The sequence below is a fragment of the Patella vulgata genome, chromosome 3, assembly GCF_932274485.2.
Source record: "Patella vulgata chromosome 3, xgPatVulg1.2, whole genome shotgun sequence".
NCBI lineage: Eukaryota > Metazoa > Mollusca > Gastropoda > Patellidae > Patella > Patella vulgata.
Window position 1 is genome coordinate 41,008,948 of NC_065881.2, and position 25,164 is coordinate 41,034,111.

Sequence of the window (25,164 nt, forward strand, 5' to 3'; positions counted from 1 at the left end):
CCCTAAGGCACGTGGACTAAGACTAGTAATTATTTCCCCTTATTTCATGATGGAATTATTTCCCCTTATTTCGTGATTTTCCCTTAATTTTTTTCTCCCCTCTTCCTGCATTTTTGGGTTGACTTTTTGGTCTAGAATTGGAGAAAAGGAACCAAATTTGCAATTTCATAGCAGTTTTGGGTAATACTGATGATATTACAGCGGAGGGATAGGGGGTGTAAAGTGTCTTTCTGCAGAGCAATCATTGTGTCGGAAGTGAGATTTTCACCCCTGTCAACTTCAAATCCGTGTAGCAAAAAATCTAAATGGTCAACCCCCTACAAAATTATGATGAGGAGATTGCCAAATGTTGTCCCCATTGTGCCTATAAAGATTGGAACCAACGGAATGTTGAGCAAAAAGCTACAGCCTGTGATGTTACAGTCATTTAACATTGAAGTCAATGGGCAAATAATTGCTAGTCTGAGTCCACGTGCCTTATTTGCCTAATGGTTAACTCAGCACTGGGTATTAAGATGGCTACAGAAGACGAAATAAAACATAGGAAGCTACAGAAAGTACACAAACGAAGACCATTGAAAGAATTAAAATAATATAGACTACAGAAAACCGTAAAATAATGAAAACTACATGTAACGGTCAAATTGCACCTTTCCTTTAATAATTGACTTAGTACCATGTGTACTTTATTTGTTTGATTTCCTTTCGTTTTATGTATAAGCATTCCTAAATTTGGTTCAGACCTCCAGATAATGGTAGTCTTGAATGTCAAGTAACCCTGTTCAACTTGTTCTCTTAGACAAGCTCACACTGATCCGCAGTGAATATTTGCTTGGCCGCGACAATCACTGATAAGGATGACATTGATGCGGCTTAATGAGCTAGAAATAATATGTAACAGGCATTGCGATGCTTTAGAGCTTCGCTCTATATTAAATAATTTAGTTTTTATTGAGATCTAAATTTTATACATTAATTTTGTTTTTAAAAAAAGAACAAAAAAGTGTGAGAATTATTTTCATTGACGTAAAAAAATATGTGACGTCATTGATTAGACGCGTCATAGAAATAGTTCTATGAGGCACGTAATCTCGCTTGGGCGAGATTTGGTGGATAGAATTATTTTTGTTAGTTACGTGATCTCGCTTGGGCGAGATTTAGTAAGTTGACATGCGCATTGCCTGTTTTGCCCAGTGTATCCGGTACCGGCTGAATTTTTTTTTAATCAACAGTCTGTGGGTGACATTTTCAATTACGCTCCTGTGTTACCGGAAAAGAGCTTTGCTCTATATTAACTTTTTTCCTGCGACAAATTAAATTCTAAAACATTTTTTGTATATATTGGAAAAATAAATAAAGGCGTTTGACGTATTTGTAGTTAAAAATTATTTCCGATTTGGTGTAAATGGGTATTAAAATGACTAAAATGCAGCATTCTCTCCGAAGCAGTTATGTCTTATGTAAACAATGCACCCGCCATTCAGCCAATAATTCACACCGCGTGCTGTGACAGCACGTGTTAAGGCAGTCATCTATGACAGAGATATTATACGAGACTCGTAATTCTCTGTGAAACAGATTGAGACAAGCCCTGTATGATCTAGTCTTGTGCAAAATGTCTTCCTAGGAAGAATGTTGTAGATGTTTACTGTTTAATTCTTGTCTCATCTCTTTCCATCTATCTGGCATGACATAATATACGGTAAGATTTGAAGCAGAGTTGCTACAGACATAAATTATGAGAATTAATGACACTGTCTTTGCATTTTTATCAGTAAATTTGATTGTAATCTTTACGTGATGTGGACCATGTGCCTTTCCTTCATTTCCCGCCATTGCAGGCAAACCGTCCCTTATTTTTGTCAAGGTTATAATGTTTTTTTCAAAGACAAAAGATATATTATTAGTTTAATATTGGTTATGATAATGAATGAATGTAAACTGTCATCAAGTAATTGTTATTCAATATTAGCTGACATTAAAGGCGTTTTTGTGAACCGATTAGATTTGACCGATTAGCTATTATACGCATTTGTGAACCAAGTTGATTATGCTAATCGTTACATTTGTGAGACGATTTAACTCAACTGATTAGGCAAATCGACCTAATCGTCCCAGGAGGTGTTTAGGCGATTAGATTTGACTTTTTCAAAATGGCGGAATGTTCAACGTCGTAAGTAATTTTTAATGCTTATTGTTGTTTTTCTCCATAAAAAATGTTTTTTTTTTAAAACGCATGTGACGGGTTTAATGTTAACTTTATAGTCCACAAGAATGTTAGATCACCTCTAAGCAATTTTATTCATTTACAGTTTTTTCAATATATTCCTCGATCCTAGGTTTTCTCAGGACACTTTTTACATGTTTTGTCACTTCAGTTTTCCAAAAAATACTTGAACTTGTTGGACATAGGAGATTGTTTCTAACGGCAACCATTTTTCCTTTTTTGCGTAGATAACCTTCATTTGTTTTTAACAAGTCATCAATAATTAGCAGAGACAATTTTTTTTTCTGATCGGTGTCCGTGATGGCAGCCATCTTACCAAATCGTAATTATCAAATTTCACATTTGTGGACCATAGCTAATCAAATCGAAATCATACCAAATCGTACTAGCAAATCAAAACCTAATCTAATCGACTCACAAAAACGCCATAAGCCTTCTCTAAATCCGACTTGAGTGCATAAGATAAGAGGCCTGCAGACGAATTTCTGTTTTGCGACAGAATATTCTTGTCATACTTATAACTTTATTATTCTATTGTTGTATGTTAATTCTGGTATTTATGTCTGGAATGTTTATATATTTCAGTCAATCATAATCAGCATCATAATCAATATCATCTTATCATCACATCAACATATGAGAGATTTTTTGGTTGAATAAAGTATTATGTAGACAACTGTTTTGAACGTCTCATTTGATACGCCCGGAAATCGCCTGTTATGTTTACATGCTGCTGGAGATGCATTGACGCTTATTGCCCCACGTTTGCGTAGTCTTCACTACAGAAAGAAGTAAAATAATGAAAACTACAGAAAAGATAGGTTGTCGGGGAATGAAACATACACCAACAGCAGATAAAGCAGCTCGATTATCACAGGTAGATATTTTAGCTGGAAAGCGTGAGACTTGGTATTCACAATGATCGAGGAATGATAGAAGCTAATAGGCAGCTGGGTCAGTAGCCAATCAAAATTAGTTCCGAAATATGCAGGGTATTACGTAAAGGGCAATATCAAAACCTTCTATTGAAGATGATAGGGGGCCTACATACAAGATAAAATATGCATTGACTTCAGTTCATTTTTAATGGGTTACCTGACTGTCCTCCTAGTGAAGGTTGCATCATTTCTTCCTTGTTTTTATCATGATGATTAAAATTTGGTTCTGTAAAAGTTCCTGATCTAGAATCGCCAGAACTGTTATCTGGTGGGTCTACACTGTGGGAATCATCTTCGTCACTCACGTCTATCAAAACGAAAGAATCCATTAAAGAGCTTTGTTCTTGAATAAATTTTTCATTGGATGGATGGGTATTTTGTTGGCTGTTTACCGAAATATTATTTTCATGTATCTGATCAGGATGTGGGCTTGTGTTTTTGATTTGTGTCACCTGCATCTGTTCTGCTCCTTCCTGTCCAGACGGATTTAAACCATCTGTTACACTATTCCTAACTGGTTCTAACGTATTTAATTGTGCTTTCGGTTCATCTATTGTCCCACAGTTAACCGGCGTTTTTGCCCCTTGGTGCCCACTGAAGATATCTGTACATTTAATCTGACCTTTTTCTAAATTATTTGGTTGTCTACATATTGGTTGCTGTCCGAATTGGAGATTGGGATTAACCAGGGTGGTTGCAACATCTGTTAACTGCGGATCAGTTTCTCCTGCACAGTTTTGTTCTGTAGGTGAAGTAGTACTTGGAGAAATGGTTTGTTGATCAGTCGTATGGTTTACTTCGCCATCTCCTAATGGTATTTCGGAGGCTTTGTGCCATTCCTTTGCCATCGAAATTATAAACTGAAAAAAGTATATAGAGAGTATGACACAATATAGTCAAAAGGTCGATACGATAAAACATCCATGGCTATAAAAATATTCCATATAAATATAGGTTTTCATGCAACCAAGCAAGCCTTAGATTTTGTCCTTATACAAAATAAGAAAACTGGAAATTCTGTAGCCTTTTCATGTCCCGAGTTTCCGGATTTGGACCTATTCAAATAAAGAAAACTCAGAATTATCTGATCCAACTAGCCTACTCAAATTTGGCTCTGAAAAAGAAAGACGAAAATTTTTGACCTATATGCAAGATACGAAAACTGGAAAATCTGTGACTTTTCCAACACTGGGTTTCTGCATTTGGAACTATTCAAATAACGGGGGCTTGGAATTATCTAGTCCGAGTTCTCGCCTTTGTAAAAGAAAGACGAAAAATTGGGCCAAATTGTTTTTAGCGGTGAACTTCTAAGGTTTTTTTGGGGGGGGTTTTAACAATAAACTTTGAACTATACTTAATTTAATATATGAAGCGCCAAATTTCTACAAGTAAGAAAGATGGGCTGCCTGGCAACGAAGCATACGTCCATGGCAGCTATATCAACCGAAGCCGTCACATATTTATTCTTTTGTAGGTAGCCTAATGTGAGCGTTTTACAGGACACTGATATCAATTCCAATAAAGACTGAATCATAACTTTTGTCGTTAGAGCATTTGAACAAGAGCATCGCTAATGCTGCAATATACGTCCACATTCCAGCTTTGACTGATATGGTACTTTTTAGAACGAAGAGAATGAAATATGAAATGGCTGTAATAGGATAAGAGGCAAAGAAAACTAGGCGTTGGGTTTGTTTTGCCAAATTTACAGACAAAATACTAACAAAAAAGTGGGTGTGACACTGCCCCAGCAGGTCAGGGCAAGAATCAAAATAAATAGTTGCCGTCTTTACGGTATAAGGAATAAATATGCAAAGTTCCAAGATGATACATTCAGATTATAAGACTAGTTGATAAATACAAAAATGGGTGTGGCTCTGCCCCTGGGGGTTGGATATGGAACAATATAAATAGGTACCACCCTGTTATTGAAATGACAACATCAATAGTTGCCCTCCTTCGGGTATAAGGACTAAGTATTCCAAGTTCCAAGATAATCCATTCAGAATTGTGGCCTTCGGGCGCTAAAGGCAAAAATTGGACGTGGCATTCACCAAAATCAATAGTTGACGCCCTTAGGCTATAAGGAATACAATACATATGTCAAGTACCAAGTTGATCCATTCAGAATTCCGGCCTGTAAACGATAAACACAAAAATTGGGCTCTGCCCCAGGGCGTCCTTAGGCTGTAAGGAATACATATCCCAAGTTCGAAGACAATCCATTAGGAATCGAGGCCTGTAGGCAACTCACAGAGACACAACAAAAAAATGGGTGTGGCTCTGCCCCTGGGGGTTGGGCAATCACCAAATACAATAGGGGGCATCCTTTGGGTATGACGAATAGGTATGCAAAGTTTCAAAATGAACTGCGGCATGTAGATGACAAGCAATGGGCGGGGCTCTGTCCCAGGGGGTCGGGCATGCACCAAAAACAATTGGGATCATCTTTAGGGTATAAGGAATTCATGATTCATATGATATTTTTCAAGACGATCGATTAAGAATTGTGGCCTGTGTAGGTGACACACAAAAAGAAAATGGGGGTGTGGCTCTGCACCTGGGGGTTGGACATGCAACCCAAACAATAGGGATGTTCCTTATGGTACAAAGAATAAGTATGCAAAGTTCCAGGATGATACCTTAAGAAATGCGGCCTGTTGACAAACAAATACAAGAATTGGGCGTGGCTCTGCCTCTGGGGATCGGGAATGCACCAGAAACAATAGGGATCATCCTTAGGGTATAAGGAATAAGTATGTAAAGTTTCAAGATGATCACCTAATAAATGCGGCCTGTAGAAAACAAACAAACAAATACAAGAAATGGGCGTGGCTCGGTCCTTGGGGGTCGGGCATGCACCAAAAACAATAGGAATCATCCTTAGGGTATAAGGAATGAGTATGTAAAGTTTCAAGATGATCACTTAAGAATTGTGGCCTGTAGGCGACACACAGGCACACAAAGAGAAGATGGGCGTGGCTCGGCCCCTGGGATTGGGCATGCACCCCAAACCATAGAATGTTCCTTATGGTACAAAGAATAAGTATGCAAAGTTTCATGATGATACGTTAAGAAATGCGGCCTGTAGACAACAAACAAACAAATACAAGAAATGGGCGTGACTCTGCCCCTGAGGGTTTGGCATGCACCCCAAACGATAGGAATGTTCCTTATGGTACAAAGAATAAGTATGCAAAGTTTCAAGATAATACGCTAAGAAATCCGGCCTGTAGACAACAAACAAACAATTACAAGAAATGGGCGTGGCTCTGCCCCTGGGAGTCGGGCATGCAAAAACAATAGGGATCATCCTTAGGGTATAAGGAAAAGGTATTTAAAAGTTTCAAGATGATCACGTAAGAATTGTGGCCTGTAGGCGACACACAGACAGTGGCGGCGCCAGCCGTCGGTGATTGGAGGGGCAAAGCTGGGGCAAAGTCCAAGGTTAAGGGGGCAAAGGCACGAGCTTCAAATAGGGGTAGGCCCCCAAAGAAAAGAAAATTTTGAAAAACAGGTTGCCGGAAATGCAGCCTGGCAATATTTCTGGCGATCGATGAGGTAAAGTGTCAAACGAACGGATCGACTTGCGAATCACGACGAAGCCCACTTACGAGCGTCAAAGTAGGGAGTCCTCCCCCAGAAAATTTTGAAAAATAGACTGCCGGAAATGCTGTCTTACAGTATTATGTCAGGCACCGATCGTCGAGATAAATAGATCTGCCCAGATATCGTTCGTAGCCTGATCACTAGTTTATCCGACTAGAGAACAAAATGTCAGCCATTTTGCAGCTGTTTGTATTTCGACTTGAAACTTTCAGAATACATTACAAATGGGTGGATTAAGTCAAAAATGTCAACAAAAATTTTCCGATTATCTCCCATTTGAAAATGACGTCCGATTTTCAACTTCTTTAATTATGCCGTTTAAAAATATTTGTCAATACAAGTCGTCTATCAACTTTTTAGAGTAATCTCACCAAGATAAAATTCACCGTATGTACCACCATTTTGAAAACGGAATGTCAGTCTTTAAAACCATACTCGTCCTACAATTCTTATCTGAATGTCAACAGCTTGATATTTTTGGAAAGCAATCACAATTCGCAATCAATTGTCGCAGTAGAAATTTGATATTTGACCTAGATTTTTGTTAAAGTGACGTCAAACGGTGGTGCTAATTGATTAATTAAGTCCTTAGTGCTTATTCTGAAAGTTTTTTCAAAACTTGTCAAAGTTGCAGTTATACAGTTACAACTATTATCTCGCTTGAGAGTGAGAGACCATACAAATATGTTATCAATTTCTACAATACCACATCCACTGTCCTTGTGAATGGCTCCGGAGAATCCATTTTTTTAAACGACCACTTTCCCGAAATCGTTGACCTCATTAGTAATGAAAAAGCTGAAGATTTAAGTAATATTGTAAAAGAGTCACTGCATCACAGCTTCAACCTGAGCCATCAAATTGACCAATCTGAAAGTTTCCCAGGCAGTCTATATGAAAACCAAGATTTAACTTTAAGTACACCCGATCTCTCTGACACAAATTCTACAACCTCCATACACGAATCAAGTGTGCAGAATATTTCTTGGGAACTCCCTTCATCTACTGAAACGAATGATATAATTCAAGGTACCGGTACAATCAAACAGAAAAGAACAAGTCGTCTGCCTGTCCCGGAAAGATCCTCAAATATAAATAGATTGAACGAAAGAGGTACATGTAACCGTCTAGCTACTCTTCACACAAATTTAACCGCTCTTGAATCTACAGTGGCTGGCTTGAGAGTGGAATTAAATAAAATCACCTCTTGTCTCCATAACACCCAGGCCAAGAATATCTTACTGTGTGAAGAAATAAAACTTCTTGAAGAACTAAATTGTGATTTAATGATTGCTGTTGATGACATCAGAAGTGAAAATGCAACCTTAAAAGTTTCAAACATGGACCTCATGAATGATATAACTCTGCTAAAGATAGGTTGCCAGGCAACGAAACATATGCCCACAGCAGCTATATCGTCCGGGCAGTCAACAAGAGTTGTCACATATTTTTACTTTTTTCGGTAATGAAACATTTATAATACATTAAAATCTGATTAAGAGTAACAACTTATTAAGTAATTATCAGAAAACCATTAGAATTTGTTTGGTTTTTGTAAAGTTCTGCCCCATGCTAACGTTTAGTATACAAATATTTTAACATCATGGATTTAGCTGTTCAAGTCATAAAGATTCTTGAAAATCAATATACTTGTTCGTCTCAAGATCTTAAACACTGTATAAATTTAAAGTCAATCGGATATTAACTTTAGCCTCTAGAGCGTCCACAAGATTTTTCAAAGTGATCAAGGGCCATAACTCTGACAGTAATTATCGAAAATCGCTGAAAATCAATAGGCTTCTTCGTCTCATGACCCTAAACACTGTGTATATTAACTTTAGCCTATAGAGCGTCCACAAGCAATTGTGGACGCCGGACGGACGGACGGACGAGGGCGACAACAATATACGACCACATTTCAATGTGTGCGTATAAAAATGACCAAAGCACCAGAGCTTGAAATTGAACTCATGGAAAAGCCAAAGGTGAGCCCTACAAACAAATCAAAGATTTCGCTAAACCTGTGAGCCCTACAAACGAATCAAAGATTACTGCTAAACCTGTCCCAATCGAACGCCATGAGCGGATAAAACCGTTAGATAAACACAAGAACATAGTGGTTGGCTCGTCTATCTTGCAAGACATAAAACCAAGGAGTACGTAACATTAGTGGTGGACAAATAGGAGATACATACAAATTCCTTGGAAAATGTCAAATATCAGAAGAAACTCATCAAATTGCTTTCCTGATTGGATCAAATAATGCTTCTCCGCACACTGATTTCAACGATTGCAAAAATTCATACCTCAATCTTATAAAACGTGCAAAACACAAATTCCCAAAAGCAAATGTGAATTTTCTTCAGCTCTTACCAAGACTGAACAGCAGAAATAGAGACATTAATAAGCCTATTCACACCCTAAATAATGTGCTACAGGAAGTGTATGCTGTTACTAAAAGCAAGTTTATTAGGACTTCAACCAGCTTCTCTCACCATAATGATAAGAATAAAATCAAGCATCATCTTTATCGCAATGAGGCTCACCTTAACCTTAAAGGCTCTGGCAGACTGGCTTCAATCCTCAAAGGGGCCCTCAACCTATACCAGGGGACAACCGTAAACTCCCTGAAATCTGATGAAAGCACACTGGCAACTACATATTCAATTTCAGCTCAACATCATTTACCACTACCAGACACAAGATTTCCACCACCACCTCGTGTACATACATCAAGATCATTTTCAATGAACATTAACAAAAGTAGCATATGGCCTCCAATCTCCAGGAACTAAGCTTACCGTATATGTACGTATATTACATGTACATAACATATAGTGCTAAGTACAATACATCATGTATACGTATATTACGCATGTACATACCACATAGTGCGAAGTACAATACATCATGTATACATACTCTTAGGTGCTGATCAGTACCATTGATACTAACTACATAAAGTTTCTTTAGTTTCATGTTATGTTTCTAAGTTGTTTATATCGCAGTATAGTGCTCCAGATTATTTTATACACGTGTAGGAGCTATTCTGTGCTAAATTCATAGGATGTGATTAAAGTACTATGCGCTCCTACCAAAAAGTGAGAGTGAGACTACATGTTGTTCTCTGTGTGCCAATTCCTACATCGTAGCTTCTGTTTAAAGTGCTACAGACTTAGATATAGTTTCTTAAAAGCCATTAATAGCATCTTCCGTGTGTGTGGTTCATGAAAAGTCTTTCATGTAAACATGAGATCGTATATTTATAAGTATATCATGAACAATATCCTTTACAAGTGTTATCAACATTGTAAAATTTATGGTATGTCATTCTATTTGACATTGATGACCATATAGGATTAAGCTGAACTGCACACTCCATGGATGCTCACATTCTTCTACCCTTTCCTTGATTGAAAATATGCGTATGTCACTTTACTACTTTTGTTGCATGCACAAAATCTGTTTGTATTTGTGATTGAGTTACAGGTATATTTATCAATTTCGTTTTATTAAGTCGATAGTAATTGATTGTCGTGTAAATAAGTTTTTTGGGGGTTTTTTTTAAGTGTAAACAAGCATTTTTCTTGTTACTTACATTTATTGCGTGCAAATATTCGTACATGTATTTGTGATTGTTTTTATAATTATAGGTACACGTACGTGTACATGCATTCATTTATGTATTGTTTTCATCTCACCTTGGGTAATACGTAATTGATTCTCGTGTAAAACCTGCACTTACTTATTTTCCCTATATTTATTTATTTTTTTTTTTATTTTTTTTTCAAAAATAAGTAAATAATTATATAATAAAATTAAATCCTCGATGTATAACTTCTTAACTCAGAGAGGCCTACGCTTCTGTCACCTAAATGTGTGTCATTTATATAACAAATTAGATGAACTAAAGCTGTTAATTGATAACTATGATATAGTAGGTTTTTCAGAAACACATTTAAACGAAAACATCAAGGATGATTATCTAACTATACCCGGATTTCACCCCCCATTTCGTAAAGATGGTTGCAATACAACCTCGTCTGGAACCATAATCTATGTAAGAGAGTCACTTAAATGTAAACAAAGAAATGATTTAGAACACAGTAATATTGAGTCAGTCTGGGTCGAAATCAATTTAAAAAAAACACCCAGCCTTTATTAATTTCATGTACACATAGAAACCCTGCATCAAGATCGAAGTGGTTAATAGATTTTAAGGAAATGATGGACTTTATAATAGATATAAATTACGAAGTCACAGTCTTTGGGGATATAAACATCGATCTGCTAAATCCTGTCAATAAATACTGGACTGATTTTCTCGATAATTACCATCTGAAACAAATCATTACACGCCCAACACATGTATCGAATAGATCTTCTACATTGATTGATCATGCCATTGTTTCTTCTCCCAATAATATTATTGAATCTGTTGTCCCCACATACTCTATTTCGGATCACTTTCCAATCTGCTTTACATGGCGTAAAAAAGGTATCAAAATCCCCAAAACAAGACACATTTATATTACCTATAGATCATTCAAAAAATTCAACGAAGCCAACTACCTGAGTGACTTAGCCTCCGCAGCCTTTGATAATATACTTCACTCCAATAATCCGGATGAGTGTCTTGATCTATGGTATAAAATACTAACCCCAATTATAAATAAGCATGCTCCTCTCAAAACCAGACGTGTCAAAACTGCCATTAAACCACCCTGGTTGACCAATGAAATATTAGCAATAATGCGCAACAGGGATTATCACAAGAAGAAAGGAAATATAACCATGTTCAAAAAATGTAGAAACAGCCTAAAATCCATGATCCGATCTTCTAAATCTGAGTATTTAAAAAGCCTTGTTTCTGACAGTCGAAACTCTAAACAAATTTGGAATGCAATTAAAACATCAGTAAACAGTAATAATAATATGACTCAATCTCTCCCTATTGATCCTGAACTTTTCAACAATCACTTTACAAATATAGCTGACAAACTCATAAAGGATAATATCAACAAGTAAAAATCTGATAACGACTGTCATCTCCAAAACTTCATCAAATCAAAATTACCTCAAACTACCGAATTTGACATTACTTTAATAAAGATAGGTTGCCAGGCAACGAAACATACGCCCACAGCAGCTAAATCGTCCGGGCAGTCAACAAAAGTTGTCGCATATTTTTTACTTTTTTCGGTAATGAAACATTTATAATACACTAAAATCTGATTAAGAGCAACAACTCAGAAAACCATGCTAACGTTTTGTATACAAAACTTTTAATACTGTATCATGGATTTAGCTGTTCCAAGTCATAAAAATTCATTGAAAACAAATATACTTGTTCGTCTCAAGATCTTAAACTCCGTGTATCAATCTGAAGTCAATCGGATATTAACTTTGGCCTCTAGAGCGTCCACAAGATTTTTCAAAGTGATCAAGGGCCATAACTTTTGCAGTAATTATCAGAAATCTTTGAAAATCAATAGGATTCTTCGCCTCGTGACCTCAAACACTGTGTATAAATTTAAAGTCAATCAGATATTAACTTTAGCCTTTAGAGCATCCACGAGGTTTTTTGAAGTGATCAAGGGCCATAACTCTGGCAGTAATTCTCGAAAATCACTGAAAATGAATAGACTTCTTTGTCTCATGACCTTAAACACTGTGTATAAATTTAAAGTCAATCGGATATTAACTTTAGACTTTAAGAGCCTCCACAAGATTTTTCAAAGTGATCAAGGGCCATAACTCTGGCAGTAATCATCGTAAATTGCTGAAAATCAATAGGATTTTTCGTCTTATGACCTTAAGCACTGTGTATAAATTTAAAGTCAATAGGATATTAACTTTAGCCTCTAGAGAGTCCACAAGATTTTTTTGATGTGATCAAGAGCCAGAACTCTGGCAGTAATTATCGGAAATCGCTGAAAATCAATAGGCTTCTTTGTCTCATGACCTTAAACACTGTGAATAAATTTAAAGTCAATCGGATATTAACTTTGGCCTCTAGAGCATCCACAAGATTTTTTGAAGTGATCAAGGGCCATAACTCTGGCAGTAATTATTGGAAATCGCTGAAAATCAATAGGCTTCTTCGTCGCATGGCCTTAAACACTGTATATAAATTTAAAGTCAATCGGATATTAACTTTAGCCTCTAGAGCGTCCACAAGCAATTGTGGACGCCGGACGGACGGACGGACGGGGGCGACGACAATATACGACCACATTTCAATGTGGGCGTATAAAAATTAATGAAGTATGCAAGGCCTTAGATTCACTAGACATTACTAAGTCGGTTTGTGTTGACATGGTAAATCCCCGTTTCCTCAAGATAGGGTCATATTATCTGTCAAATAGTTTAACATATATATTTAACCCGTGTATTAAATCACATTATTTTCCAAAGGTATTCAAAAAGGCGAAGGTGTTGCCGGTTCATAAAAATGGACCAAAAACTGATCCAGATAACTATCGGCCAATATCAATACTTCCAACAATTTCAAAGATACTTGCAAGACATATTCATCGTAATCTTTACAGTTATCTGAATAAACATAATCTGATAAATACCTATCAATCCGGATTCAGAAATAAACATTCTTGTTTGACTGCCCTTACCAATATGACTGAAAACTTTTATGAAGCCCTTAACAAAAGCAATCTTATTGGTGTAATATTTTTCGATTTTAGAAAGGCTTTTGATCTAGTTAACCACAATATTCTCTTAGCTAAATGTAATTTGTACCAACTTTCAGCCAAAACTATTAAGTTCATTAGTTGTTATTTATATCAACGGTGCCAGAGTACAATTGCTAATGGACACACATCTACTTTTCAGCCCGTTATACATGGAATCCCACAGGGATCCATCCTAGGGCCTTTACTGTTCAACATTTTTATAAATGATCTCCCCCTCCACCTCTTGTGACCTATTTGCCGATGACACTACGGTTTATACTGCCGCAAATAACATGTCTGACCTTCAATTTAAATTACAACTAGATACCGATTCCCTACTCAAATGGTGCCAAATTAACCTTATGCTTGTAAATGAACAAAAAACTAAATGTATGGTAATTACTACTAAACGAAAAAGAAAACATATTCAGCCTAACGTGTCAATAATTATCAATAATTCTATTATAGAAAATGTCTCAAACTTCAAACTACTAGGCGTAATCGTTGATAACCATCTTCCGTGGAATGAGCATGTTAAATATGTTTCAAAAATCATTAACCAAAAATTATTTCAACTTCGCAAATTAAAACAACTCCTACCTCTTAAATTTCGGTCTATGTTATATTCAACCCTATTTTGATTACTGTTCACCTATATGGGACAGCTCTGATAAACATTTTTGAGACTTACTTCAACTCCAGCAAAATTCAGCTCTTAAACTTATTCTTGATGTTCGACACACTGCCGAAATTTCTGATGCAGCCAATAAAAACAATATCAATGTTTTGAATGTGGAAAACAGGCAACTATTAAATAAATACATGCTCTTGCACAAAATTATAAACCAACAATGCCCAAACTACCTCGCCGAAACACTGTTATATAATTCCACCCCTTACTCTAACATTAATAAACGACTGATTGTACTAAGACCAAATCTTAGTGTAGTCAAAAATAGTATTAAATTCTGTGGATCACGCCTATGGAATACATTACCATGTTTTCTCAAACATTTGAAATCCGGCAACGCCTTCCGCGCCCAACTAATTAAATATCTAAATGAAAATTAATTACCGTCTTTCCCCGATTTGATTAACCTTATAATCATACCATCTATATATATACATTGTTGCATATATTAATTATGAATTTGTCACAGTCAATCTTCTTTAACGCCATATTGAACCTTTTATGTGCCCACAACTTAATGTACATCTGTAAATACATGTTCAACTTGTTTTGTTTCTTTTTAGTTTCATTTTTAATGTATAAATTTCTATCTCTTCTCTATCTATTAATGTACATATGTTCCCATTGATTAAAGGGCAAAATGTAAGAAAGGCCATTGGCCTAATTTTCAACCCTTTTGAAATAAAGTTATTATTATTATTATTATTAAATCGGTTTGTAATCAAAGATCCTGTGCAACTTTAAAAGATAGGTTGCCAGGCAACAAAACATACGCCCACAGCAGCTAAATCGTCCGAGCAGTCGACAGGGGTTGTCACATAATTATTCTTTTGTAGGTGATTAGGGGAATTTAATAGACAATTTCATACAGATGACATTATAATTTTCGTCGTTTGAGGGTTCACAAGGTTCTAAAAACTAAAACAAGGGCCATAACTCTGGAAGTAATCTACAGAAATTGTTGAAATTCGACAGGCTTTTTCGTTTTTCTAATTCAAATAATGCATATAAATTTCGTACAGATCGGATAACTTTTGTCGTTCGAACGTTCACAAGGTTCAACAAAGTAAAACAAGGGCCATAACTCTAAAAGTAATTGACGGAAATTGCTGACATTCAATAGGCTTCTTCGTTTTACTAATTCAAATGATTGATGCATATGAATTTCATACAGATTTGGTGATAACTTTTGTTGTTCAAGCATTCTCAAGATTCAACAAAGTTAAACAAGGGCCATAACTCTAGATGTAATTAACAGCAATTTGCTGAAACTCAATAGGCTTGTTCCTTTTACTAATTTCAACAATACATATAAATTTCATACAGATCGGATGATAACTTTTACGTTAGAGCATTCACAAGGTACAACAAAGTGAAACAAGGGCCATAACTCACAGCGTTATTAATGGAAATTGCTGAAATTCGATAGGATTCTTTGTTGCACTAATTTAAATGCCAGATATCAATTTCAAACAGATCGGATGATAACTGTTGTCATTAGAGCATTCACAAGATTCAACAAAGTGAAACAAGGGTCATAACTCTAGATGTAATTAACGGAAATTACTGAAATTCAATAGGCTTCTTGGTTTTACTAATCTAATTGATGCATATAAATTTCACACAGATCGGATAATAACTTTTGTCGTTAGAGAATTCATAAGGTACAACAAAGTGAAACAAGGGCCATAACTCACGGCGTAATTAACAGTTTCGAAATTGCTGAAATTCAATAGGATTCATCATTTCACTAATTTAAATGATGCATATCAATTTCAAACAGATCGGATGATAACTGTTGTCATTAGAGCATTCACAAGATTCGACAAAGTGAAACAAGGGCCATAACTCTAGATGTAATTATCGGAAATTGCTGGAATTCAATAGCCGTCTTCGTTTTACTAATTTAAATGATGCATATAAATTTAATACAGATCGGTTGATAACTTTTGTCGTTTGAGTGTTCACAAGGTGCAACAAAGTGAAACAAGGGCCATAAACTCCAGAAGAAATTAACGGAAGTTATTGAAATTAAATAGGCTTCTTCATCTCACTAATGCAAACAACATATATCAATTTCAAAACAATCAGATGATAAATGTAGCCTGTAGAGTGTTCACAAGAAATTGTGGACGATGGATGGACGGACGGACCGACAGACGGACGGACGGACGGGGGTGATGGCAATATACGACCACATTTCCATGTGGGCGTATAAAAATGAATAATGTGAGAGTATGGCACAGCACCTCTGAAGTCAGTTTAAATGTTAACCAAAATAGCCATTTTAGTATATAATAGTTCACCCTCGAATTGATATCATAGGTCGATTGTCTATATGACACCATACTTCCAGACGTCCGCTCGCAATTATTTGTAGACACTCTACAGGTCATAAATTTTATCCGATTTTGACGAAACTTGAAATATCGGGTTATCTCCCAAAGATCTCGGTTCATTTTGATATTGACATGTATCGGACAGTACCTACATGGATTGCCCCTGATTTTAAGAAAAATCACGTATTTTGATTGTGGACACCCTAGAGGTCAGAATTTTTTTCCCGATTAGATGAAACTCAAAATTTATGTCTATAACCCTGAGATTTCAATTCATTTCTATATTCGAGCATGTCAGGCCACAATTGACTGAATTATGGCCCCTGATCGTACGAAAAATCGCTTTCTAAATTGTGGTCCCTTTAGAGGCCAAAATTGTTGTCCGATTTTAAATATCGTTCAAATGTATCTTTGTTACACTCTAATGACGGCTGATTTCAAATTTCATGAAAATTGGACTAAAACTGGTCGCTGCTCGTACACAAATAGTAGAGGTCACAATATTTGTCCGATTTTAATGAAACTTATAAGTATATTTATATGGCAGTGGCTATTTGCCACACGTGGTAAGCAAGAATTTGAAAATAGCCTTACGACTACAGACCGCAATTGTTACCCGATTTTAATGAAACTTACAGATTATGATAACATTGATAGCATCTCTGAGTAGCCAAACTTTCGGCCACTTCCGGTTGGCGGTTTCCGAGATATGGGGGTTACCACACATAGCATGTGGCACGGCTACAGACCGCAATTATGAACCGATATCCATGAAACTTACAGAATATGATAACATTAATAATATCTCAGAGTAGCCAAAAATTCGACCACTTCCGGTTAGCAGTTTCGGAGATACCAGGTTACCAGACGTTTCATGTGGCACGGCTACAGACCGCAATTACCAACCGATTCCAATGAAACTTACAGAAAATGATAACATTAATAATATTATTATTACATCATATTTATAGTGCGCCCTTTCATATAACATGTTCAGGGGCACTTTACAAAGTGACAATGTAAATCATACATAAACAACAAGATTATGGACATGTTAACGGTTGTATACAGAGTCAGTTAAAAGCCTGATTAAATAAATGTGTTTTAAGTTGTTTTTTAAAAGAATACAGAGATGTACAACATCTTAAACTAAATGGTAGATTATTCCATAAAACAGGTGCTTGATAACTAAAAGAGCGCTGACCATAGGAGACTAGTTGAACAGTTTTGGGCTTTAAAAGTAGTTTATCTGATGTACGTAATGTTCGGCCAGGTGTATAAAGTTCTAAAAGATCTGAGAGGTAAACAGGAGCTAAATCATTTAAACATTTAAAAGTAAGTAATAAAATCTTAAAATCAATTCGATATTTAACAGGTAACCAGTGTAAATTATCTCAGAGTAGCCAAAATTTCGACCCCTTCCGGTTAGCGGTTTCCGAGATTACCACACATTTCATGTGGCACGGCTACAGACCGCAATTACCAACCGATTTCAAGGACACTTGCAGATTATAGTTACATTAATAATATCTCAGTAGGCAATGTTTCGGCCACTCCCGGTTAGCGGTTTCCGAGATATCAGGTTACCACACATTTCATGTGGCACGGCTGCAGATTATAATTACATTAATAATATCTCAGAGTAGACAAAATTTCGACTACTTCCGGTTAGCGGTTTCGGAGGTATCAGGTTACCACACTTTCCATGTGGCACGGCTACAGTCCGCAATTACGAACCGATTTCAATGAAACTTGCAGATTATAATTACATTAATAATATCTCAGAGTAGCCGCAATTTCAACCACTTCCGGTTAGCGGTTTCGGAGATATCAGGTTACCTCATATTTCTTGTGGCACGGCTACAGACCACAATTAAGAACTGATATCCATGAAACTTACATAATATAATAACATAAATAATAATTCAGAGTAGGCAAAATTTCGACCACTTTCGGTTAGCGGTTTCGGAGATATCTGGTTACCACACGTTTCATGTGGCACCGATATCCATGAAACTTATAGAATATGATAACATTAATAATACCCCAGAGTAGGCAAAATTTCGACCATTTCCGGTAAGCAGTTTCCGAGATATCAGGTTACCACACATTTCCTGTGGCACGGCTACAGGCCGCAATTACAAACCTATTTCAATGAAACTTGCAGATTATCATTACATTAATAATATCTCAGAGTATGCAAAATTTTGACCATTTCCGGTTAGCAGTTTCCTAGATATCAGGTTACCACACATTTCCCGTGGCACGGCTACAGGCCGCAATTACCAACCTATTTCAATGAAACTTGCAGATTATAATAATATTAATAATATCTCAGAGTATGCAAAATTTTGACCATTTCCGGTTAGCGATTTCCGAGATATCAGGTTCATTGAAATCGGTTGGTAATTGCAATCTGTAGCCGTGCCACATGAAATTTGTGGTAACCTGATATCCCCAAAACTGCTAGCCGGAAGTGGTCGAATTTTTGTCTACTCTGAGATATTATTAATGTAATTAATCTGATCTGCAAGTTTCATTGAAATCGGTTGGTAATTGCGGTCTTTAGCCGTGCCACATGAAATGTGTGGTAACCTGATATCAAGGAAATCGCTAACCGGAAGTGGTCGAAATTTTGCCTACTCTGAGATATTATTAATGTTATCATTTTCTGTAAGTTTCATTGAAATCGGTTGGTAATTGCGGTCTTTAGCCGTGCCACATGAAATGTGTGGTAACCTCATATCTCGGAAACCGCTAACCAGAAGTGGTCGAAATTTTGCCTACTCTGAGATATCATTAATGTTATCGTGATCTGTAAGTTTCATTGAAATCGGTTGATAATTGCGGTACGGAGACTTGCCACATGTGGCAAATAGTGTCCGGGTTTTCTTACCACATGTGGCAAATAGCCCCAGCCTATTTATATCCCAAACATCTCGGTTCCTTTCGATAAACACGCAAAACGGACTGCAACATCATATATTATGGCCCCTTATTGTGGAACTGCCAGAGGTCACCTTTTTTATCCGATTTTATAAACCGTTCAAACATATCATCGATACACCCTGATGACGGTTGAGATCGAATTTTGTGAAAATCGGACCTAAACGGCCGCTCCTTGTACGCAAATAGTGTAAAAGTATGTGATACCAAGGACGTGGATCCACTTGGGGTCACAATTTTTATTGGAGTTGGATAAAACTTCATGGATTATACTCCTTAAGTGTTTCCTTAATATTTGTGCGTTACCCTATATTTAGATTTAAACTGTTTAGCCATCCTCGGTATCCCCAGTGGTTTCATTCCGTTCTTCTCCACTAACCCCTGGGTTAATCTATGGGGGGACACGTTTTCAAGTTATCAGAACTTGATAATTGTTCAATTTTTATCGACCAATCCCATAAATAGTCAATTGCAAAGGAAGTTGGCAAAGGGTAGTAACTCTCATCCAACAAGGTTAGGAGTTAGCCTAAATGAAAGAAGTCCAAATTGTTCTAAATGCGTATTTATTAACAACAAATTATATAAAATTATATTAATGAAGACCGGACGTTTATGTAGGTTCAAGAGTTTTATTGAGAATCGTTTGTATGTTCGTTCGTTCGTTCGCGGAGTTTTACGTCCACGTGATATCGTAGACAAGTTATTATGAATGAAACATTTCAGACAAAGAACGAATAGTAATAATAATAAAAAAAGTCAAACATATAGATATTATTCGTATTTGAAATCAGCGACACATACTAAAGAATTTGATAATACAATTAAATGTAAATGAATTAGAAATATATACATTATTTACATGAATCATTCAGTAAATGGACACGAATATGGTTATTTGATTGGTTCGTATACCATAGCTACAATCAAGGTCATGGCAGATAATTTGAAATCGTGGAAACCCTATGGATAAACACAGGGTATAGTGGAGTAGAACGGAATGAGTGCACTGGGGATACCGAGGATGCTGCTTAGCAGAATGGGACGTATTTTTAACAGCATGGTGTGTTGCACATACTGCCAGGTAAGCAAGGTCTTATTTTCTCACTAAAATGTGCCATTACATTGTTCAGGCGTTCACAGAGACTGACACACGACCGTTTAGCAGTAAAAATCTGACCAGTAAAATTGAGAGATTGGCAAAAGAAATGAAATTTAACGTCTTACTGTTGTGCTCCGAACTGGGCTAATGAAGACGGGCATACATCATACAGTGTGCTATGCGGGAAACCGTGCCCGGACAGCGGCACTACGACCTACTATAACTGTCAAGGGATCTTTTACGTGCACGCCAATGTGTACACGGGACCTCGTTTTTTTTTGTCCCATCCGAACGACTAGACAGCTGTACCCCCTGCATCACTGACAAGGGGGAACCCCGTTGGAAAATCTGGATGAATTTCTCGGCCAATATGCATGGATCGAACACCCGACCACCAGGCTAGTGAGCCAGCGTCTTACCCATTTAGCCACCGTGCCCCCCACTCCTCCGGAGGAAATTCGCATCATCGAACTTAGATCAAGGTAATGATATAATGAATCTATACTCGGAGTTTCATCACTCTCACGTAATTAAAACCAAAGTTATCGTGCCCCGGACAGACAGACGGACGGACGAACCCATTTTAATAGCCCCCTGCTTTCTTCGAAAGGCGGGGGGCAATTAACACAGTATATGTCGTATTTTGCATGAACTTTATTTTTTAAAAGTACACGGAGTAAAGAATTAAGACCACCTTTCAGTTTCGTTTCGTTATAATTTCCTTATCAACGCCCACAAACAACAACCACGATTCTTCTTCAGTTGTCATGTGATCTGTCAATTACGCGTACGGGTATTACTATTCAGCGTGAAATTTTCTGAAGAAAATACATTGCTGGTAAATACATTATGATATCGCTAGTGTGATATTGTTAGGCATGCGTAGAATATCTAAGGTAAAAAAAACTGCACTCCGGAAGCGTAGCAATTGTAAATTAATTAAACCCCTCTCCTTTTGGCGTCCATCCATGTATAGTACTAAGTTCAGCCTATTTTTTTTTTTTTTTTTTTTTTTGGGGGGGGGGGGGTGGCTGAATGGTTACGTGCGTGCTGTATCATAAAGTCTGTCCTTGAGTCGACTGGCGTGGTTTCGAATCCCCGGTTGTACGTGACACGGAGTAGGGTCGCCTGTCCAACTTTGTGGGTTTTCTCCGGGTCCCTCCCACTGCTAAAGACCCCTACGCGCAAGCGAATTGTGAAAATAAAATTAAACCATGTTTTAGTCCCGAAATGACCTAGTTTGTGTCGAGTGGACGTTAAACCTGTCAGGTCTTCTATAGGCCTACTTGCGATTTTCCCTTAAAGTAGCTAAGTCTCTAACTCAGTATCATCCAAAGTCTTCGACATTGAAAATAATTTCAGAATTATTTGGTGCGCAGTAGTGGAGTAAATTGAAACCCCCAATTAAAAAAGTAGATAACTCATATACGGCAGTTTCAACTTCCTTGCCCGTATGAAATATTTCCTGTTCAATACACATATACAGGTAAATGATCATAGACAAATTAAAATTTTTCCCAGAAAAGTTCTTGCAGGTGATACAATAACTATTAGTATATACTTTTTCAAAAGCAACATTTTATTTTCCAGGTTAACCCACGGCACAAGGAAAACAATCGAAAAGAAACAAAGAAATACGAGCCTATGCCAACTTATTTTAACTTAGGCCAACACATTACTTTACCTAATTACGCCAACTTTAAACATATTATACTTACAATGTCACAAGCCTCTTCACGATTCGCCGTAATATTTTTTTTAAAAAAATGAAAGTTTCGTATTTTAAGATGAATTTAGTTATCTAAATACATTGAGCAAAGACTTACAGTCACATTCAGTTGCCAAACTCTGCTGACGTACGTCTTCTTTTAGTTTCGTTTTGTTATAATTTCCTTGTCAACGCCCACAATCAACAACAGCTACGATTCGCTGACCGTTATCACGTGGCCTGCCAATTACGCGTACGGGTATTCCACATTGAATTTTCTACTAAATATACGTTTCTGGGGAATAATTTTTTTATATCGATCTGTATATATACATACAAAGTAAAGTGGGGGACAGACGAGCGTATTTTTTCGCCCGATCGCGCCGATTTTTAAAATCGCTCGAAAAATACGCCCGTGTGCCCCTTCAGGGCGACGACGATTCTGCTCGGCGAACCATCCGGCCGATCAATCGCTCGTATCTAGCATGTTAGATATTTTCGGCCGAATATTTTTCGCCGGCGATTAAATTCGCTCGTGTGCCCGTGTCCAGCGTATGTTGTCGGGCGATTCATTTTTATAAGCCAATCATCGAGATCGTTGATATCACATGATCTCAAAATGGCTGCCATTTTGTACAAGTCACGTGATCGACATAATTACTCACAGAGTGGCTACGTGTGCCCGTTCGTTATCGGCCGTAAAAAAAATCGCTGGCGAATTTCAATTCCCCGCGATCGGGTGGAAAAATACGCTCGTCTGTCCATAGCATTAGGACACTCGCTCTTTTTGATCTTCACACCGATAGTAATAATTCCGTCCTATATCTATATTATACTGAATTTTGTTAGATTGCGAAATCAAAAGAAGATAAGTACCCCACCCACCTTCCCCCGCCAGGGTTATCTCTTAAATATCCTTTTTATACGCTCATATTTTCATGTGAACGTGTATTATCGTCACCCTGTCCGCCCGAACGTCCGTCCACAATTTTTGTGGACACTCTACAGGTCACAATTCCTATCCGATTTTGACAAAACTTGAAATGTAGGTTTATCTCCCGAAGATCTCGGTTCCTTTCGATATTGGCATGTGGCCACAGATCACCAATGATTTCCCCATTGATTTTAATGTTAATTATCGTCTCTTAGACCGGCTCTAACTTTTTCCCAAATTTTCGTTGGGTAGAACGCGTACGTACTACCACAGATTGAGCAACTGTCTCTGATCGGACGGTGTCCGCTGACAATTCCTATCGCTTTCTATAGGTTCAATATGAAAATATCGCTCATCCACACCTTTGGTCTAAGGCTATTTTGGAATCCTCGCCGACTATTTTTCACCTAGATTCTTCTTTGTTTTCCAAAGGAATCATTTCTTGCCACAGCTGACACACATTTATAATAATTCAAGACTATTTTCAAGCAGAATATTTTGCGATTTAAAACACACACACCTTGAACATAGTGTTGAATTATTATAAATTTATGTCAGATATGACCATAAATGATTCCTTTTGCGAAAAATAAACATTCTCGGTGAAAAATAGAAGTGTTCAAAATAGTCTGAGAACAGAGGTAGTAGATGAGCGGTATTTTACCGTATTTTCATACTGCATCTATATAGAAAGCGATAGGAACTGTCAGCAGACATCGTCCGATCAGAGACAGTTCCTAAAGGAACTACCTCTTACCCAAAAGCACGTATTATGTGCTTCAGGCCCGTAGCCAGCGGTGCCCCACCCCCGAAAAATGTTTCCCCCCCCCCCCCCCGAAAAAGAATTTGCCGACCATAGCTCTAAAATATCTACTGTAGACTGTGCCGGGTGTACCCCCCCCCCTCCAAAAAAAAGTCACTGCCCCTCCACCCCCTAAAAACGTCACCGACCCCCCCCCCCCCAGCAGCCAGCAAGCTGGCTACGTGCCTGATGTGGTTCATCATGAAAAACTTGAGATACACACTGGAAGCAGGACAAGTAACATGCAAGGAGTAAGGGGGAGAAGGACTAAAATGGGCGCCCTTGTTTCGTACTTGAAATGCATGTTTATAACCCAAAGATCTTGGTTCATTTCGATATTTGCGCATATCAGATCGTAACTTCCTGGTCCCTGATTGTACAAAAATCGCGTTTTTAGCTTGTGATCCCTCTAGAGGTCACAATTATTATCCGATTTAAAAAAAAAATGTCCGAATACAAAACCGTTGCACCGTAATGACGGTTGAGTTCGAATTTCGTTAAAATCGGACCAAAACTGCCGGACAAAATGGCCGCCCCGCGTGCGCAAATAGTATAAAAATATGATATATCAAAGTTGTGGACCCTCTAGAGGTCACAATTTTTATCCGATTTTGATGAAACCTGATTACGCCCACATTTTGCAAGAGATGGATAGGGATAAAGCTAAAAATAACCTGCGATTTTTCATACATACAGGGGCCATAATCCAGGAAGTTATGGTCTGAAATGCGCAAATATTGAAAGGTACTGAGATCATTGGGATATAAAGATATATTTTAAGTTTCATCAAAATCGAACAACAATTGTGACCCCTAGAGGGTCCACAACCTTCGTATACATACTTTTACACAATTTGTGTGAAAGGAGCGGCCATTTTGTCGGGCAGTTTAATTTTGATTTTCCCGAAATTAGAACTCAATCTTCCTTATGGTGTAACGGTGACATAATATTTAAACGTTTTCTGAAATCGGTGCAATGGTAATATATTTAAACGGTTTCTAAAATCGGATAAAAATTCTGACCTCTAGAAGATCCACAAGCATAATCCAGGAAGTTATTGTCTGATATGTGCGAGTATGTAAAGGAACTGAGATCTTTGGGGTATAAACATATATTTTAAGTTTAATCAAAATCGGACAAAATTTGTGACCTCTAATGGGTCCACAACCTTGGTATTACATA

General features: G+C 37.3%; 1 protein-coding gene and 1 long non-coding RNA gene across 5 annotated transcripts in view; both read right to left on the reverse strand.

Moving 5' to 3' along the window:
* LOC126814566 (uncharacterized) overlaps positions 1 to 12,482 on the reverse strand; it is a 114,037-nt gene extending 101,555 nt beyond the window's left edge. Inside the window, exon 1 of the long non-coding RNA XR_008787552.1 lies at positions 12,438 to 12,482. This is a non-coding gene — a long non-coding RNA (uncharacterized LOC126814566). The remainder of the gene's footprint in view (positions 1 to 12,437) is intronic.
* The window catches only part of LOC126814529 (protein mono-ADP-ribosyltransferase PARP14), a 123,955-nt gene extending 101,555 nt beyond the window's left edge, over positions 1 to 22,400 (reverse strand). Inside the window, exons 1-2 of one of the 4 annotated variants that reach the window (XM_050539726.2) lie at positions 3,788 to 4,021; positions 3,323 to 3,472 (exon numbers count right to left, since the gene is read on the reverse strand). In XM_050539726.2, the coding sequence (XP_050395683.2) occupies positions 3,323 to 3,472; positions 3,788 to 4,013 (376 nt within the window). In that variant the 5' untranslated portion in view covers positions 4,014 to 4,021. Of the gene's footprint in view, positions 1 to 3,322; positions 4,026 to 22,364 lie in introns of those variants that run through there. The other 3 variants (XM_056099581.1, XM_050539727.2, XM_056099580.1) reach the window with 3 other exon arrangements.
* Positions 22,401 to 25,164: the final 2,764 nt, after the last annotated feature.